The 18,405-nt window shown below is 57.1% G+C and overlaps 1 protein-coding gene across 7 annotated transcripts in view; it reads left to right on the forward strand.

Annotated features, from left to right (window-relative positions):
- The window catches only part of Myt1l (myelin transcription factor 1 like), a 136,411-nt gene that overhangs the window by 91,905 nt on the left and 26,101 nt on the right, over positions 1-18,405 (forward strand). For all 7 annotated transcript variants that reach the window (XM_048352183.1, XM_048352184.1, XM_048352182.1 and 4 more), the window contains one exon: positions 14,098-14,160. In XM_048352183.1, the coding sequence (XP_048208140.1) occupies positions 14,098-14,160 (63 nt within the window). The remainder of the gene's footprint in view (positions 1-14,097; positions 14,161-18,405) is intronic.

The following is an 18,405-nucleotide window of genomic DNA, read 5'->3' on the forward strand; positions in this document are numbered from 1 at the left end:
TGCCTTCCTTCCTCCCTTCCACCTTCCCTCCTTTTCCTCTTCCTTCCTTCCTTCCTTCCTTTATCCCCATGCCATTTCTATTCTTTTACAGCATACATAACAATACATCGTTTTTAAAGTGTTTCTTTTCCTAAGAACACATTTTTTTGTTTTGTTTTAAGCAAGGGAACAGAGACAACCACATTTTTGAAACAGTTTCCTAAAACTGGAGCCAAGGCCCCTGAGAGGTCAGTACACCAAGGTAGATGCTGTTCCTACTTGCAGTCAGCACAGGCTGCTGCGTCTCCTCTTCAGATCAGTGCGGGCCTCCGAGCTGCGGAGGACGAGGGCGAGGCAGTGGCCTGCCCTGGCCGCCGTCCGCGTCCGTGCAGCAGGGAATGCATCCCCGCTTCATCACCCAGCCTCTGCTGCACGCAGACCTGCTGCTGGCAGGAGCTGCGCGGAGAGCCTACGGCCACGACGCAGCCGCATCGGGAGGGAAGCCCCGGAGACTGCCCTTGCCCCCAGCCCGCTGGGCAGGGAGCTCTGCGACCTTTGACACGGGCCCTACCGCCCCCCTCCTCACAGAACACGCCTCCTCTCCCAGACACGCCGCCGCTTCTCCCTTGGGGATGAGGACTTCCGAGTCGACTGGGTGATTGACAGATCAGAAAAGCTGGCGGTGCTTGAGCTAAATACCTAATGATGGCATTGTGACGGCGGAGGAAGAAAGGAATAGACGTCCCGGGCACTGGCGCTGAGAGCCAGACCAGAGCCTCCGGAGCCGCTGGCGTGGGCTCCGGGCCGCTCCCCACCCTGAAGGCCCCGCCTCCTGTCACCATCACTAAGGCCAGGGCAAGTGTGTCCGCCCGGCTCCTGCCTCTGCCCTCCCGCCTTGTGGGGCGCACCTCCCCCTCGGTGTTCGTGTTCCCTCTCCGCGCCGGTCTCCACCGCCGCTGCCCAGCTCCTGCTCTGGACGTGGCCTCCACCTGCCGGGCTGCGCCCCGTCCCCTCTCCTCCCCTGGAGGCCCCCGGCGCGGTGCCGACCCCACGCCGTCCCGGCCCATCGCGTCCACCTGCGCCCACGGCACAAAGCTCGGCAGCGAGGGTCAGGCGCGACTCCGTGCCTTGGGCAAATCGCAACAGGGCCCTGCGCTCCCTGCGCCCATGCGTCTGAACGGCGTGGGTGGGGGCGGGACCTGGCTCGCGGGCGGGAGGAAGAGGAGAGTGCCCGCAGCAGGCTCCGAGCTCCGTGGACATGGCGCTTGCCGCGGAATCATCTGGACCACGCAGGTCTCCGCAGAGAGGCATTCCTTGTCCCCCAACCTCCTCTGCTTCAGGGAGGCCCCACTGGCTCTGCGCCAGCGCCGAAGCGGCCCCTTCCGCCTAGCCGCCGGCCGCACGAGCAGGAAGAAAAGGCATTGCACACACAGTCCTGACAACGACCCAGAGCCCCGCTAGACATCACTGCTGGCCCCGTGGCGCCTGGCGGGCAGAGGCCGCTTTTCTGCACCTTCCTCCCATCCATCCTGGACCCAGACACCAGGAGCCAAGCCCGGATCGGCGCCAGTCAGACCGCTTACCCCTGTCTGCTTCCCCTGGAAAAGTAGCAAGAGCACAGACCCAGAGCCACAAAGCAACAGTACAGTGACAGGAGGACCCAGCCCACAGCACCCCAGAACCACAAAGCAGCAGGACACTCAGCTTACAGAACCACAAAGCAAGGACCAGCAGCCGCTGCGCAATGACAGGAGAACTCAGCTCACACATCCTGCTGGGCCGAAAGCTCAGTCACAGAGGACCCAAGCTGGCCAGGGCTACCAGAGGACAGGAACAATGGGGCCGGCCACAAGCTGGCCAGCACCCCCCAAAGGACATGGACGAAGAGACGGGCCACACAGCAAAGCAGTAATATGAAGGCCAGTTCTGTGAACCTCAGCACCACCCTTCCTATCAGACACCCCTACTCAGCACTGGCCCCAAGAGCTGCATTGTGGAGAAGTAAAAGGTGTGCACACAAATGCATACACACATGCACACATGGGTGCACACGCACGCACGCGCACACACACACACAGAATCCCTGAGCTCAGCTAGAAATCAGAACAGGACACAGCAGACGGAAGGAAAGAAGACAGTTTCCCTTGGGCCTCCCCAACCCCTGGGGAGAGGTCTTGGAGGAGTTCCTGATGATCTCAAGCGCAGGCCAGGCCCACAGACCCGGGCACACACCCGGGCTCGTGGACAGGCCTGAGCTGGAGGAAGCAGAGGGTGCAGGCACCCCAAGGCTCCAGGGAGGGTGACGGCCTGGGAGGTCCTAGTGGGCGGCACTGGCGGCCTGGGGCGGGAGCTTCGGGCCGGGCCTGCCTGGGCTCCCCGCGGCTCTCCAGGTCCTGGGGCAGGGCGCCCGGTGCCTCCGCCCTGAGAGGTGTAGAGCCTCTGGCACTGGGTCTGGAGTGTGGTCTTCTCTCACTGCTGCCCTCGCTGGGAGCCAGCGGAGGCCGGCGTCCCAGGACGGCCTTGAGGCGCTGCTCAGACTTCTTAGCTGAAGGCGTGCAGCGAGCGCGCTCTTCCTACAGGCCCAGCTCCGGCACGCGTGGAGGGGCCCTGTCTTCAGGCTCTTGTAAGCCATGGCTTGTTTCCCTGGGTCTTCGGTGGTGCTTTCTTGTCCCTCGGAAGCAGCGGCCTGCGGCGTGTGTGGTGCGTGTCTTCCTGTCTCTCTTAGAACGTGCCGGTGTGGGCAGCTTCTCTCCCCTGGAGCCCCGGCTTTCTACAGCTCCTGGAGGAAACCTGTCAGGCACAGGTCACCATCTTGGCGGCATCTCTCTTAGGACCATCGCCCTGACCCAGCTGGGCTCCCACCATTGCCTTTTGTCTTGTTCCACAGGCATCTTTGCTCATTCAGTCATTCCCCTAACTTGCGCTTTGAATGAAGCCCAGGGAGGGGTGATTCTGGCTATGTGGCAGGGCCTGCAGTGGGCGGGGCTTGCTGACACGTGGCGGGGCCCTCGGTGGGCGGAGCTTGCTGACACAGGGCTGCGGTGGGCGGAGCTTGCTGACAGGTGGCAAGGCCCTCGGTGGGCGGAGCTTGCTGACACAGGGCTGCGGTGGGCGGAGCTTGCCGAGAAGTGGAATGGCCCCGGGTGGGTGACACAGACCTGCTCACCTGGGCAGCCCTGGGGAGGGAACTGGGTGCACAGTGAGTGTCAGCCCTCAGGGACCTTGGGTCCAGCGACCTAGCCACTGGGAGCCATAGACTTTTTCTTTCCAAGATGTCAGAGCAGGGACTGACACACTTGCGTGCACAGAGGAGAAAACCGTGTTTGTCTGTCCTGTGCGTTACCCACACGGTCAGTCATCTCTGAGAGCTGTGGGGTTCCTCTCGCACCTCCCCCGTTCTCTCTCCCTCCCCCGCCCCTCACTCCTGATGTTTCCTGTCTGCTGTGCACAGTCAGAGGTGCACACAGCTCATTGATTCCCAGGTTTTGTCCTTGATACAAGCGGAAGTGGAAACACATCGCTTCCCCACTCTCCTATCGCTGTCTCTGCTCCGGAGGGTTGGGAGGACTGGGAAGAGCAGGGGGGAAGAGGTCACAGAGACTTAAGCGAGGATGGGCTCTGTGGGGACCATGGACGGCACAGTGGACAGCAATGCCAACTCATGGCCAGGCTGGTGGCACCTGCCTGCAACCCTTGCATTGAGAAGTCTGAGGCAGGCAGGAGGCTCTGGAGCCGAAGGCCCACCTGACACTCAGGAGGGAGCAGCCACCCGAGCCCTCAGACTGACCCCCTGCAGCCCTAGAGGAGACACTTGAGCTGGTTGGAGAGATTTCCTTGCCTGTTCACTAAGGATATGCGGCTAATCTATTTATAAATCCTCTCACAAAACTAAGCCTGTGAAATCCTTGTCAGTTTGATATATATGGTTTTTCTTTAAGTATTTGAAATTAGTGGAAAATATTTCATGGGACAAAGGAAAAACATGCTTCTTTTTCTTTATAATAAGAGACTGAAAGAGAAATATATGAACTGGAAAAGAGGTTAAAACCAGACAGTTGCAAGCAAGAGGGGGCAGGCAATGGGGAAGGGCCCGGAAGATGGGGGAGCAGAGGCTCCGGGCCGTAGAGGAGCAGGGAGTCTTTCCTTCCTCCTGGTGAGGTCAAACTTGTTCCCCTGGGGGATGCGGTCCAGCTGTGGTGTGCACACCTGTAATCCCACACTGGGAGGCTGAGATGTGTGGATGGAGACCCTGAGGACAGCCTGGCCTAAAGAGTGAGAATCTGTCCTCCAAAAGAATTGCAAAGCTAAACTCAGTAAATATCCACAAACAAAGGAAAGAATAGAAGAGGAAAACAAAAACGTAGGAAGCATATTAAATGTTAGGAGCAGCAGTCAGCACAAAAACCCCAGGGCAGCGCGCTCTGGTGCTCTCCACAGTCCTCATGGCTGTCAGGACACCTGCCACCCTGCAGGCTGAGGTCAGAGCTGGAGACCCTGAGCTGGTTTATGCGACAGAACTCCTCTGCATGTAGCTGATCCAGAGAGTTCCTCCCACTGTGAATGGTTGAGTGGAACCTGCGTAGGCTCTGATGCCTGAGTGGTAGCCAACACCATCGGCCGGGGGCTCAATCCACCATCTGTAAAACCCACGTCTGGGCTGTCCTGAATGTGGTGGCCAGGCCTGATGTGCCCCTCCACCCCTCAGAGCCAGCGTGTGAGCAGTATGTGCACGGTCACAGTGGTGGTGGAAGCGTAGGAGTGGTGTGTGCGTGGTCACGGTGGGGGTGTGTGCGTGGTCACGGTGGGTGTGCATGGTCACAGTGGAGGTGTGTGCGTGGTCATGGTGGAGGTGTGTGCGTGGTCACGGTGGAGGTGTGTGCGTGGTCACGGTGGAGGTGTGTGCGTGGTCACGGTGGAGGTGTGTGCGTGGTCACGGTGGAGGTGTGTGCATGGTCACGGTGGGGGGTGTGCGTGGTCACGGTGGAGGTGTGTGCGTGGTCACGGTGGAGGTGTGTGCGTGGTCACGGTGGAGGTGTGTGTGTGGTCATGGTGGAGGTCCGTGCGTGGTCATGGTGGAGGTGTGTGTGTGGTCATGGTGGAGGTCCGTGCGTGGTCACGGTGGAGGTGTGTGCGTGGTCACGGTGGAGGTGTGTGCGTGGTCATGGTGGAGGTGTGTGCGTGGTCATGGTGGAGGTGTGTGCGTGGTCATGGTGGAGGTCCATGCGTGGTCACGGTGGAGGTGTGTGTGTGGTCACGGTGGAGGTGTGTGCGTGGTCACGGTGGAGGTGTGTGCGTGGTCACGGTGGAGGTCCATGCGTGGTCACGGTGGTGGTTTGTGCGTGGTCACGGTGGAGGTGTGTGCGTGGTCACGGTGGAGGTGTGTGCGTGGTCACGGTGGAGGTGTGTGCATGGTCACGGTGGAGGTGTGTGTGTGGTCACGGTGGAGGTGTGTGCGTGGTCACGGTGGGTGTGCATGGTCACAGTGGAGGTGTGTGCGTGGTCACGGTGGAGGTCCATGCGTGGTCACGGTGGTGGTTTGTGCGTGGTCACGGTGGAGGTGTGTGCGTGGTCACGGTGGAGGTGTGTGCGTGGTCACGGTGGAGGTGTGTGCGTGGTCACGGTGGAGGTGTGTGCGTGGTCACGGTGGAGGTGTGTGCGTGGTCACGGTGGAGGTGTGTGCGTGGTCATGGTGGAGGTGTGTGCGTGGTCACGGTGGAGGTGTGTGCATGGTCACGGTGGGGGGTGTGCGTGGTCACGGTGGAGGTGTGTGCGTGGTCACGGTGGAGGTGTGTGTGTGGTCATGGTGGAGGTGTGTGTGTGGTCATGGTGGAGGTCCGTGCGTGGTCATGGTGGAGGTGTGTGCGTGGTCATGGTGGAGGTCCATGCGTGGTCACGGTGGAGGTGTGTGTGTGGTCACGGTGGAGGTGTGTGCGTGGTCACGGTGGAGGTGTGTGCGTGGTCACGGTGGAGGTCCATGCGTGGTCACGGTGGTGGTTTGTGCGTGGTCACGGTGGAGGTGTGTGCGTGGTCACGGTGGAGGTGTGTGCGTGGTCACGGTGGAGGTGTGTGCGTGGTCACGGTGGTGGTGTGTGCGTGGTCAAGGTGGAGGTGTGTGCGTGGTCACGGTGGAGGTGTGTGCGTGGTCACGGTGGAGGTGTGTGTGTGGTCACAGTGCTGGTGGAGGTGTGTGCGTGGTCACAGTGGGTGTGCGTGGTCACGGTGGAGGTGTGTGCGTGGTCACGGTGGTGTGTGCGTGGTCACGGTGGAGGTGTGTGCATGGTCACAGTGGAGATATGTGCGTGGTCACGGTGGAGGTGTGTGCGTGGTCAGGGTGGAGGTGTGTGCGTGGTCATGGTGGAGGTGTGTGCGTGGTCATGGTGGAGGTGTGTGCGTGATCATGGTGGGGGTCTGTGCGTGGTCACGGTGGAGGTGTGTGCGTGGTCACGGTGGAGATATGTTCGTGGTCACGGTGGAGGTGTGTGCGTGGTCACGGTGGAGGTGTGTGCGTGGTCATGGTGGAGGTGTGTGCGTGGTCATGGTGGAGGTGTGTGCGTGGTCATGGTGGGGGTCTGTGCGTGGTCATGGTGGAGGTGTGTGCGTGGTCACGGTGGAGGTGTGTGCGTGGTCACGGTGGAGGTCCGTGCGTGGTCATGGTGGGGGTCTGTGCGTGGTCATGGTGGGGGTCTGTCCGTGGTCACGGTGGAGGTGTGTGCGTGGTCACCGTGCTGGTGGAGGTGTGTGCACGGTCACGGTGGTATGTGAGCTGTGTGTACCTAGCCTGGGAGGACACAGGGAGGAGGTCGCTGTGGAGAGATGGCCAGATAGATGTCCGTCTCTGCCTTGAGTGCAATCGCGTTTTGCTGTTGCTGGAACAAGTCCAGAAGCCGCTCTTGCTAAGCACCCTGCCCTCCTGGACCCTGTGGTCCACTGCACCTCACTCACCACCAGCTCAGGCTGAGGTCACATTGGGCATTTTCTCACCGCGCTCGCACTTGCGCGTGAGGGGCGTTTCTGGTCCACCTATGGCTGTGTGGCACGCAGTATATACAGCTGAGGTCCCCCCTCTCCCTGCCCCGTGCCTGAGTCCAGAGAGGAGCTCCCTCCCCTGAGCGAGTCACCCCCGGCCCCCCCTCCCCCTCCCCCCCCATGCGTGGCATCGGCCTCCCAGCCCCGTGTCACCAGCCGAAGGTGAGTACCGGTTCCCCACTCCTGGCCCCGCGCAGCCCCGGACGCCAGGCCTCCGCACGTCAGGGTCGGAGCCCCCTGCACCGTGAGCCCCGGGCGGAGCGGGCCCCGCCGCCGCGCGAGGGCGGAGGTCAGGAATGTGGTTTCTGTTGCCTTGAGCCCACTGCACTAGTCACCTTTTGTATTTGTTTTTTTTGCATGGGTCCTCGAGTCCAATTCAGTTGTGACTGCAGCCGCCCTGCCTCTTGTTTAGCTGCCCCCTGCTGCTGGACGTGCATGTGCTCTGGCAGCAGTCCCCAAGGACGCATCCCGTTAAGTGAATGGGACGTCAGGATGTGCTAGGTACGTTCTGCCACACTGACAGGGGCCCACCGCCACGGGCCCGGTGCCCTCCACCCCAGCAGCCAGTCACAGTGTTGGCACCGAGGGTCCCCCAGGCCGCAGGGGCAGCATGGCCACCCAGGGGTCCCCCCAGACCACAGGGGCAGCATGGCCACCCAGGGGTCCCCCCAGACCACAGGGGCAGCATGGCCACCCAGGGGTCCCCCCAGACCACAGGGGCAGCATGGCCACCCAGGGGTCCCCCCAGACCACAGGGGCAGCATGGCTCACCCAGGGGTCCCCCCAGACCACAGGGGCAGCATGGCCACCCAGGGGTCCCCCCAGACCACAGGGGCAGCATGGCCACCCAGGGGTCCCCCCAGGCCACAAGGGCAGCATGGCCACCCAGGGGTCCCCCCAGGCCACAGGGGCAGCATGGCCACCCAGGGGTCCCCCCAGGCCACAGGGGCAGCATGGCCACCCAGGGGTCCCCCCAGACCACAGGGGCAGCATGGCTCACCCAGGGGTCCCCCCAGACCACAGGGGCAGCATGGCCACCCAGGGGTCCCCCCAGACCACTGGGGCAGCATGGTCCACACAGATGACTTTGGCGTTCAAACTTGCAGACTGCATGATGGAACATGAGAACACCGAGGTGCATGATGCATGCTAGGACAGGGGCCACATCTGCCGGGCACTGCACTATCCCGCGGGAACGAGCCAGGCACGGGGCCGGCCTAGGCTCCTCCTCCGTTCCACGGTGGGTCCGTCAGCCCTGAACACAGAGGCAGGTCCACCCTCCAGGAGCCCTGTGGTACAGCCGGGAAGAGGGCAGAAGACAGATCTATTCAGTGAATACCCAAATTAATATGCCTGTAGCAGATGCATGATTCCCCAAGTCAAAATTACACAGCTGGGCTGGGAATGTGGCTTAGCAGTAGAGTCCTTGCCTAGCATCCACAAAGCCCTGGGTTTGATTCTTCAGCACCACATAAACAGAAAAAGATGGAAATGGCTCTATGACTCAAGAGGTACAGTGCTAGCCTTGAGCAAAAAGAAGCCAGGGACGGCGCCCAGGCCCTGAGTCCCAAGCCCCAGGACTGGCAAAAAAAAGAAATGACACAGCTACCTCTGATGGATTGTGCAGAAAACCTGTCACGTGCGTGAGTGTGACAGTGCTGCACGCATTCCAGCCACTACACCCAGCCACGTACTTCAGAGAGAAGCGTGGGCCGAGGATGGACCCCTATCCTGCGGCAGTTCCTTCCACGGTGTCCGGGAGCTGGCACGTCCCCATTGTTTAATGTGCTTAGCATGGTCGCATGCACGCGTGCTTACCGCGGCCCACGCAGGAGGGTGGCAGCGTGCCACACGCGCGTGCAGCGCAGGCATAGAGCAGACCACGTGCACACCCCCGGGGGCCCAGGTGTGTGGCAGGCGACGCCACCCACGCTGGTCACGGACGTTCCAGGAGGCTGACGGAAGAGCAAGTCCCTCTGATCGCATCCCGGTGCTAAGTGACAGCCCCAGTGGCGACCCCTCTGCCCTGTGTTGGCTGAGGCCGCACCTCTGCCCGGGACCCAGCCAGTCACGGTCCCTAGAGCAGAATCCATGCCATGTCTGCATCAAGACGTTCCCCCCGTGCCCAGAGTCCCAGCCCGCTTAGGCACCAAAGGGAAAAGGCTTTAACACCGTAAGAAGGAAATCTTTTTAAGTGTGTTTCTCATCTGTGCATTTGGCTTTTAGTGTCATCATAAGGGAAAAATGTGTGGTAGCACAAAGGTGTTTTGCATTTGCACATTACCTGTGTCAGATTAAACCCTGTCACCTCAGGGCCGCTGCTGTCATCTGGCCACTTCTGGTTTTGAAACAGGAAGGTTTTCCTGACAGCGGGCATACTGTGAAATCCTCGGGGTCTCAGGCGGAAGTGGCTGGGGCTGGCTTGGCACGTCTCCGTGCTGTTTGAATTTCTTATCACGGATGCCTGCACATCCCTTCCTGATGGGAGGCAGGCAGGGTGGTGTGGGGGGCTGGGTCCCTGGGAGGGCGGGAGGTCCTTTCCGGAGAAGGGATGGCAGGCGGAAGGCTCAGGCACAGTCCGGGATCCTGCTCTGTGTTCTTAGAACAGGATCAAGCTCCAGCTGTGCAAACCTAGGGTGGAATTTCATGAAAAGAGAAAAATCATTGAATATCTTACAGACTGAAGAGCAACCACAGGACTTTGTCTTTCCTTGATGTTTAGGTAATATATTTAAGAAGGTGGCCAGGAGATGTACCTATTGCTTGTAAGCAAGCTGTTTTCCTTCTGTGTGGTAGAGAACGCTTTGGCGCTGTAGCATAAGAATGAACGTGCATCCTTTTCTCATCTTAATGTGTCTTTGCTTTGCCTTCTCTGCTATTTTATCATGCCCATTTACATGACAGACAATGAAACCAAACAGATACATTGTTACAACCTGGTCTGCTAAGGAAAGTACAAACCCTGACACGGGTGGGACTGAAATGTGTGCACCATCTGGCAAAGGCTGACCCTCGTGGCCAGAGCGCTCCTTGCACACACGTGTGCGTAACTGAAGAAGACAGGCCCGGCAGGGTTTGCTTTTTGTGTATTCGGAGCAGTACTGGGCTTCTCTTCCACTTCATTCACACTGGCTGCACAGCACAGGTACTCACACTTGGAGCCGTGCCCTTGCCCTCTAATTCCACTTTTTTTTTTATCATTTCTTTTCAAATCGAGGGCACTGAGCACTGATTTAATCCTCATAAGATGTCTCCTTTCCCGGGAAGAGAGGGAGAACATTGAGGAAGTGCTTTGCAGACGTTTTACAGAGTGACCCAGTAAGGCTTAGGCCAGTACATAGAAACAGTTCCACCCGCACACTGCGTCAGTTCAGGGTGGGTTTTATAAAGAGGAATGAAGAGGAAACCCAACGGTGCTGTGAGGAGGGTTTGCGTCCACTGAGGACAGACAGGCTCCAGGCAGACCTGGGAGGTGCTGGCCAGTGCTCCGTCCTCCGGAGCTGCGCCATGTCAAGTCAGTGGTTTTATGATTAGTAGTGGAGCTCACAACATCAAATTCGCTTCTGCAGTGAGCCCGTGTCCGATCCCTGACCACACGGCAGGCAGTGGCGTTTCCTCCCGAAGTCCGGTGTTTTTATTTAGTGGTGACAAACGAAGGGCAGCCGAGGGCCTGGGCTCCGGACCGGAGGTCCTGCTGGTGTCTCAGACCCACAGAGCGGCCCTGGCTGGAAGGAACCCTGGCACGAGATCACCACGTGTGCGTCCAGCTGTTCCCATGGTTTCGTTTTGGGGGTTGTGTTGTTTTTTTTAAAGATTTTTCCCTTGAATCCACATGCCACCCCAATTAAGCACTATTTAAAACATTTTACTGCGATTTTTCTGTCACCATTCTTGAATACCTATCAAGACCAATTTTCCCAGCTGGATTGCACTATGTATTTCCAAAATTATTTTCTCTTCACATTGCTTAATCAATCAAGGTAAACACAAAACAAAGATAAAGCAAAGATCAAAGATATCTTTGCCTTGACTATATCTGCAAGGTGGCAAGTATAGATTTTGAGATTATTTATTCATCATTTTCTTTCTGTGTTTTTACCCATAGTGCCTTTGTAGTAAAAAACGATAGAAAGTCAAATGCTTTATTTCACACAACTTTACATCCTTGAAGACAGGAGCTTAAAATAGCCCAGGTGCTGTTGTCTGTAGTGACTGTTAGGAAAGCAAGGAGGGCTCTGGAGTGGTGTCCTTTAAATCTCCTCCCCGGGCTGCCGTGGCCTTGAGCTCTTCTGAGCTGAGAGCCGGCCTCCCACCATGTAGCCCGGTCTGTTTCCATGGAAACCCAGCCCGTCTTTCCTGCCATTTGAAAACCCAAGCTGTGTGTACAGGCCGCCTCCAAGTCTGTCCACCCACGGGGCCCTCCTCGTGGGATAGGAGTGCTCCGGGGTGGATGGTGCCAGTCCCGTGGCCTTCCGTGGAGTCCCCGTCACTGCCAACTCCCAGAGTCTGAGAGGCAAAGGGCCCTGTGCCAGCTGAATTGCCATTCTCTCACGACTGCCGGAAATGGGGGTTTTCAATGTGGAGGATTCTAAGAGCTGGGGAATTTGTATGTAAATCTGAGTTTTTAGAAGACTTAACATCTTGAGCAGTCCTGTGGAAATGAATTCCTGGGGCAGCTGGAAGAGACAGCCGTCCTCTGAGCTGCCTTTCGCAGTCCAAGACCGCCATCTACCGGTGGGAAGCTGAAGGCGCGGTGTGGGGAGCAGCCAGCATCCTCCGCTGGTCTGCACCCCGGCCGGGAGGACACCGCGCTGACAATCAGTGTCCTGGCTGGGCAGGCCTGCACTGCTGGCAGTGAGGACGGCCCCCAGCTCTCAGCCCCAGGATGCGGGGGGTGGGGGGGGGCGGGGGGGGAGCGGGAGGCGGACGAGGACACCGACCCGGCACCTCTCCTCTGCTTCCTCCTCACGGAGGTTGCTTCTTACCCCATGGCCAAGGGGTCCCCACAGCCACCGCGCTTAGCAAGCTGCAGAGCTGGGGTGCAGACCCCTCTGCCCCGCTGGAAATCCTTCAAAGGAAAGCACTTCTTTCCTGTGCTGTTTTCCCCCAATCCAGAGAAAACTGAAAAGGAACAAAACCATTGGAGTTTTCTGTTGTTTTGTGGAGGAGAATGACATTTTAAACACCTCTTTTCTTACCCAGTGATGGATTACACGTGCATAAGAGGCAGTTATATACACTCAAGAACTGCCTCTGTTTTACAGGTAGTGAAATCTGATCTTTACTGTATTATTGTGGCTATAATGTCTCACCCCAAAGGTGAGCAGAATACTTCCACCTCCACCCAAAAGAAGGCATGCGAATTGCGCTCTCCTGTCAAAATGAGTCCATTTCAAAATCACCTTTGACTCAGTTAGGAAGCGTTTAAGTCACGTTCCTGAACAAAGGAAGAGGCCACGCAGGGCTGATAGGAGACACTTGGCTCTCGACACGTGCCTAGACCCGACACCAGGTTGCTGGTGATGGCTGGTGACGATGACGCTCCCAGCTTTCCCCCTGTGGGGGTCCCAGGCAGGGTCTGATCCACCTGTGGCGTCATTTGGAAAATCAGCTAATCAATCATGTAAGCATTATTTAGGAAACACTAAGCCGGCGCCCACATGGTCTGGAACTGAGCTGCGAGTGTAGGCAAACAGCACAGGACTGGGGCCCTGTCGCTGCTCAGAGACGCGGACATCCTCCCTGCTCTCCCGGAAACTCCCGTCTCCAGGTCCTGGTACGCTGGAGTGCCGGCCGGAGCACACAGCCTTCTCGGCTCCCCTCTGCCCAGTCAGTTTTCACCTCCCCATGGGACAGGCCGTAGTTGAACTTGATCCCTGCGTGGACGTGATACAGAAGGTACCGATTTTCTCTCTGCCCTGAGACCCAGAACCACGCTCCCCGTTGAGGGCTGACCGGAAATTAGAAAACTTCTGAACACTGAAAGTGGCTTCGGTTTTTAACTCACCCAGATGTCAAACAAGACATCCATATATGTGCAAGGCCTCCCCCTGCCCGGCTCGAGACAGAGCCTGGAGAGAGCCCAGAGCGCCCCTGCCCCGGCCCCGCTGTGCTGGGCTTCCGAGTGCGGCAAAAGAATCTGCAATCTTTGGACGCAGCCATTGGTTCACCCTTGGCATTCGTGCAGGCCTCTTGGGTAGGAGTTCACACAGAGGAGGCAGAGCCGAAGCCTTTCCCGTAGGTGGTAATGTGGCTCGATCGTTATTGAGGTGGGCTTACTAACTTAAGTCAGAGAATTGCTTTTCTGAGTTTTTGTCCCCCTTCCCCTCCCCCCCTTTATTGTGGTAAAAAAGCAATGAAAGAGCTCTATGGGACATAGTTCCGTGGTATTGTCCGCTTCTTCTTGGCTGGCATAGTCTAAGCGTCACATGCACATGGAGAGCCATGCTTCTCTGTGGGTAGGAAGGCCGGTGAGGAATTGGCCCGGTGTTGTTTTAGGCAGGCGCGGCGGCCGTTCTGAGGCCCCGCTGACCCGTAGGTTCCAGGTCCTTCCGCAGGGCCCTCCCGCGGTTGAGTGTGATAGGATTCAGGGTGGACCAGACCTGCCCGGTGTGGTCTGGAGCAGACGGGTGCATCTGCAGGCTGCCGGGAGCCCAAGGTGCGAGGAGCTGTGTGGCCCGGGACAGCGGCTCGGCACCACCACGCCCCAGCCCAGGCGCGCGCGCGTCTGCCCGAGGGTTGCTCTTGCTTCCGGTTTGGTTTGGCACCATCACACCCTGTGGTGCGCATAAGTAACAAAGGAAGGGAACAGGCCCTCAGAGGGAACGGGTAGGCTGGGACCCACAGCTTCACGACCAAGGACGCTAGACAGACGTTCCAGAGACGGTGGAGTCGAAGCAGTGACAGAATTCTTGGCCCTTCTGGCAAGACGTACTGGGGGAGGAAGGAGTGGTTCGTACCCAGCTCAAGCCAGTACCTCCCAGCAGGGAGGCTGAGCAGTGGAGAGGTTGCCTACTGGATAAGAGGAGAGCTAAGTCCCCAGGGGTTGTATGGCCTCCGAGTAAGTGTGCCCATCTGCGTTTCTGCTTCTAGGTGCCCCACCCCTGGCTGCGACGGCTCCGGACACATCACCGGCAACTACGCTTCTCACCGAAGGTGCGTACAGATGCTCTTCTCAAAGCAGGCTCTGGGGCTCCGTCTGGCTTCAGAGGGTCGAGAACCTAGATTCTCAGCATCCTCCCGGAGCAGTGCCGTGTTCCCGGGGCGCCCCCAGATGTCTTCCTGGGGCAATTGCACCCCCTTCCCCAGGGGAGCCTATCTAGTCATACGACGGGATTTCTTTCCAAATGGAAAGCACAAGGGGAAAAGATTGATGTGCAGCGCACAGTTATATCTCTGAGAACAGCTGTGGAGAGGCAGGCACTCCCAACTGAAAGTTTATCTGGTAACCTTAAGATGTGAGCGACGTGGGGCTGGGAAGGTGGCCTAGTGGTAAAAGTGCTCGCCTCGTATACATGAAGCCCTGGGTTCGAGTCCTCAGCACCACGTGTACAGAAAAAAGCTGGAAGTGGCGCTGTGGCTCAAGTGGCAGAGTGCTAGCCTTGAGCAAAAAGAAGCCAGGGACGGTGCTCAGGCCCTGAGCTCGAGGCCCAGGACTGGCCAAAAAAAACAAAACAAATAAACAAGATTTGAGCGACAGACTGTACAAGGACACACAAAGCTGGGTACTACAGAAAAGATTAACAAGGGCAGGGTCCACGATAGGACATGGAGCCTTGTCATGTGAGGACACACACCTGCCTTCCACCCCCTGCCTTGTGGTGAACATGTACAAACGCCCTCCACCTGCCAGCCCCATGCTAGAAGAGATTTGAAAGGAGCTCTTGGTGTATTACACTCACTAAAGATGGCGGGCCTGGCTCTGTTCAAGGAGACTCTGGAGACAGGCTCAGGGACCTCTGCTCTCAAGCCTCCCGTGAAGAAGGGAGAGGGACCTACACTTGACTCCTCAAAGAGACGGCAAGCAGGGACTCGTAGATGAGGAGTGGGGTGCAGGCAAGAGAGGAAGGAGGGAAGAAGAAAGAAAGGAAAGAGGGAGGGAGGGGGAGGGGTTGAGGGAGGGGAATGAAGGAAGGGAGGGAGGAAAGAGAAAACAAGGGTGGGATGGAGGGAGAGAAGGAGGGAGGGAAGGAGGAAGAAAGGAAAGAGGAAAGGAGGGAGGGAAGTTGGGATGTAGAAGGGAGGAAGGAAATAAGGGAGGAAGGGAAGGAAGGAAGGAAGGAAGGGAGAAAGGGAGGAAGGGAGGAAGGAAGGGAGGAAGGGAGGGAGGGAGGGAGGGAGGGAGGGAGGGAGGGAGGGAGGGAGGGAGGGAGGAAGGAAGGAAGGAAGGAAGGAAGGAAGGAAGGAAGGAAGGAAGGAAGGAAGGAAGGAAGGGGAGTTCAGCGAGGGTCAGAAGGCAGGAAACCTTGCTGGCCCCTAGAACAGGTGGGCACACAGCCTGGCTGGGGGGAGGTGGCTAGCCATGCCATTTCCTGCCTAAGTGACCAGATCCTGGTGGTCAGAGCTGGCTCCTGGCTGGCCGTGTTTTGATGAGGGACAAGAGTACTTTGCCTTGAAGACACGGCTGCTTGTTACCTGTTCCCTGCGCTCATGTCCGGGCACTTGGGGTCTCTCCTGAGACCACGTGCTGGTGTCCAGCAGAAAGGCTGTGTTGTAGAAGAATGTAGAAGGAACTGGTTTGGGGGAGGCTGGCTCAGGGGCCACGCACAGGCTCGTGGCCACAGCAGGCATTTGGGGGCAGACAATTCTCTGCTGCAGAGCTGTCCTGTGCCCCACGGTCCACCATGGGGCCCCCAAGCCTCGTCCACAGCACCGTGGAGAGGGCCCCTCCGGGGGCTGGGTCAGGAGAGAGCACCCCTCGGCCGGTCTCGCCGGGCTGCAGGGCACGCAGGGCACCATGAGCCCAGTCCCAAAGGTCTCCAGGGCAGACGACCCGTGCGCTTCAATAACACTGAAAACAAACAAAACAGAAACACTCGAGATAAACATAAAAAGCCAAGCACATTCTGTACAGGTCTTTACTGTAATCCCCCAGAAAATGAATGTCCCGGTCTTCACCTGGCTAACACTTGCAGCATTTCGTAAGTCCGTACAACGGAAAGTGGGCATTTTACAGTTCCTCCATGTCCAGCGGCTGCTCTTCTATTGCCTTTTTTTGGCATCATATAAGTTTAGTCATAACATAGCGTCAATATTTTAATTTATTTTGCTTGTTTTCTGGAATGTTACCTATTAGCATAGTACAATTGTTATGTTTAGAGCTATAGATGGTGGCATATAGCTCTAACCCAAGGGAGGGCTAGGCAAGGGGACCAGAAGTTAAGAGACAGATAAAGCTATGTGGGAAAACTCTCAAACACACACACACACACACACACACACACATGTATCCATATAACATACATGTATGATGTGTGTGGGTGTGCATGGGTGTGTTTGCAAGTACAACTTACGGACTATACTGGAGTGAGGAACCCTAGGATTGTGAAGATGGAAAGTAAATGGTATTTAGGTTGGGGCAAATGCAGCCCCCTAGGGGTTTTCACATATAGAGTGCATTGAAATGTTGCTAATGATAGTCAGAGCCTCCCACACTAGGAGTTCGAATAGGGTTAAACACTGTGTTCAGCAAAAGCATTGCTTTTAGTTAACAGACAGACAGACTGAGGCCCATGGTAAAGTCAACAGAAGTCTGTGTAAATCGACTTCTCAAAGCACACAGAAGCCCACGGTTTACTAAGAACCTTCTTCAGGCTCTGGGCCTCTGATGGCCCCGGCATACCTGAGCGCCCCTGCAACATTAGCCCTCCTTTTCCTGGAGCACATTTGGGTTTTGGTTTTAATGATGGTGCAGCTTTCCATCTCCACCTCCACTCTGGAACTTCTTCAACTGACCTTAACAAACACCTACAGAGTCTGTCATGTGTTCAGTGCTCCACCGGGCAGGGTTCCCCAGTGTGCAGGCTCCCCATGGAATGGCCCTCAGCAAAGGGAGGACAGGGCCCCAGTGCACAATTCACAGCTCACAGATCAGAGTCACATCCACAGCTCACAGTCACAGATCACAGTAACAGCTTACAGCTCACAGCTCACAGTCACAGTCACAGCTCACAGCTCACAGATCACAGTCACAGCTCACAGCTCACAGCTCACAGTCACAATCACAGCTCACAGTCACAATCACAGCTCACAGTCACAGTCACAGCTCACAGTCACATCCACAGCTCACAGTCACAGATCACAGCTCACAGTCATAGTCACAGCTCACAGTCACAGATCACAGTTCACAGTCACAATCACAGCTCACAGTCACAATCACAGCTCACAGTCACATCCACAGCTCACAGTCACAGATCACAGTAACAGCTTACAGCTCACAGTCACAGTCACAGCTCACAGTCACAGTTCACAGCTCACAGATCACAGTCACAGCTCACAGCTCACAGCTCACAGTCACAATCACAGCTCACAGTCACAATCACAGCTCACAGTCACAATCACAGCTCACAGTCACATCCACAACTCACAGTCACAATCACAGTTCACAGTCACAATCACAGCTCACAGTCACATCCACAGCTCACAGTCAGAGTCACAGCTCACAGTCACAGATCACAGCTCACAGTCACAGTCACAGCTCACAGTCACATCCACAGCTCACAGTCACAATCACAGCTCACAGTCACAATCACAGCTCACAGTCACAGTCACAGCTCACAGTCACATCCACAGCTCACAGTCACAGATCACAGCTCACAGTCACAGATCACAGCTCACAGTCACAATCACAGTTCACAGTCACAATCACAGCTCACAGTCACAATCACAGCTCACAGTCACATCCACAGCTCACAGTCACATCCACAGCTCACAGTCAGAGTCACAGCTCACAGTCACAGATCACAGCTCACAGTCACAGTCACAGCTCACAGTCACATCCACAGCTCACAGTCACAATCACAGCTCACAGTCACAATCACAGCTCACAGTCACAATCACAGCTCACAGTCACAGTCACAGCTCACAGTCACATCCACAGCTCACAGTCACAGATCACAGCTCACAGTCACAGATCACAGCTCACAGTCACAATCACAGTTCACAGTCACAATCACAGCTCACAGTCACAATCACAGCTCACAGTCACATCCACAGCTCACAGTCACATCCACAGCTCACAGTCAGAGTCACAGCTCACAGTCACAGATCACAGCTCACAGTCACAGTCACAGCTCACAGTCACATCCACAGCTCACAGTCACAATCACAGCTCACAGTCACAATCACAGCTCACAGTCACAGTCACAGCTCACAGTCACATCCACAGTTCACAGTCACAGA

This window comes from Perognathus longimembris, chromosome 8 (assembly GCF_023159225.1).
Source record: "Perognathus longimembris pacificus isolate PPM17 chromosome 8, ASM2315922v1, whole genome shotgun sequence".
In the NCBI taxonomy this organism is placed as follows: domain Eukaryota; kingdom Metazoa; phylum Chordata; class Mammalia; order Rodentia; family Heteromyidae; genus Perognathus; species Perognathus longimembris.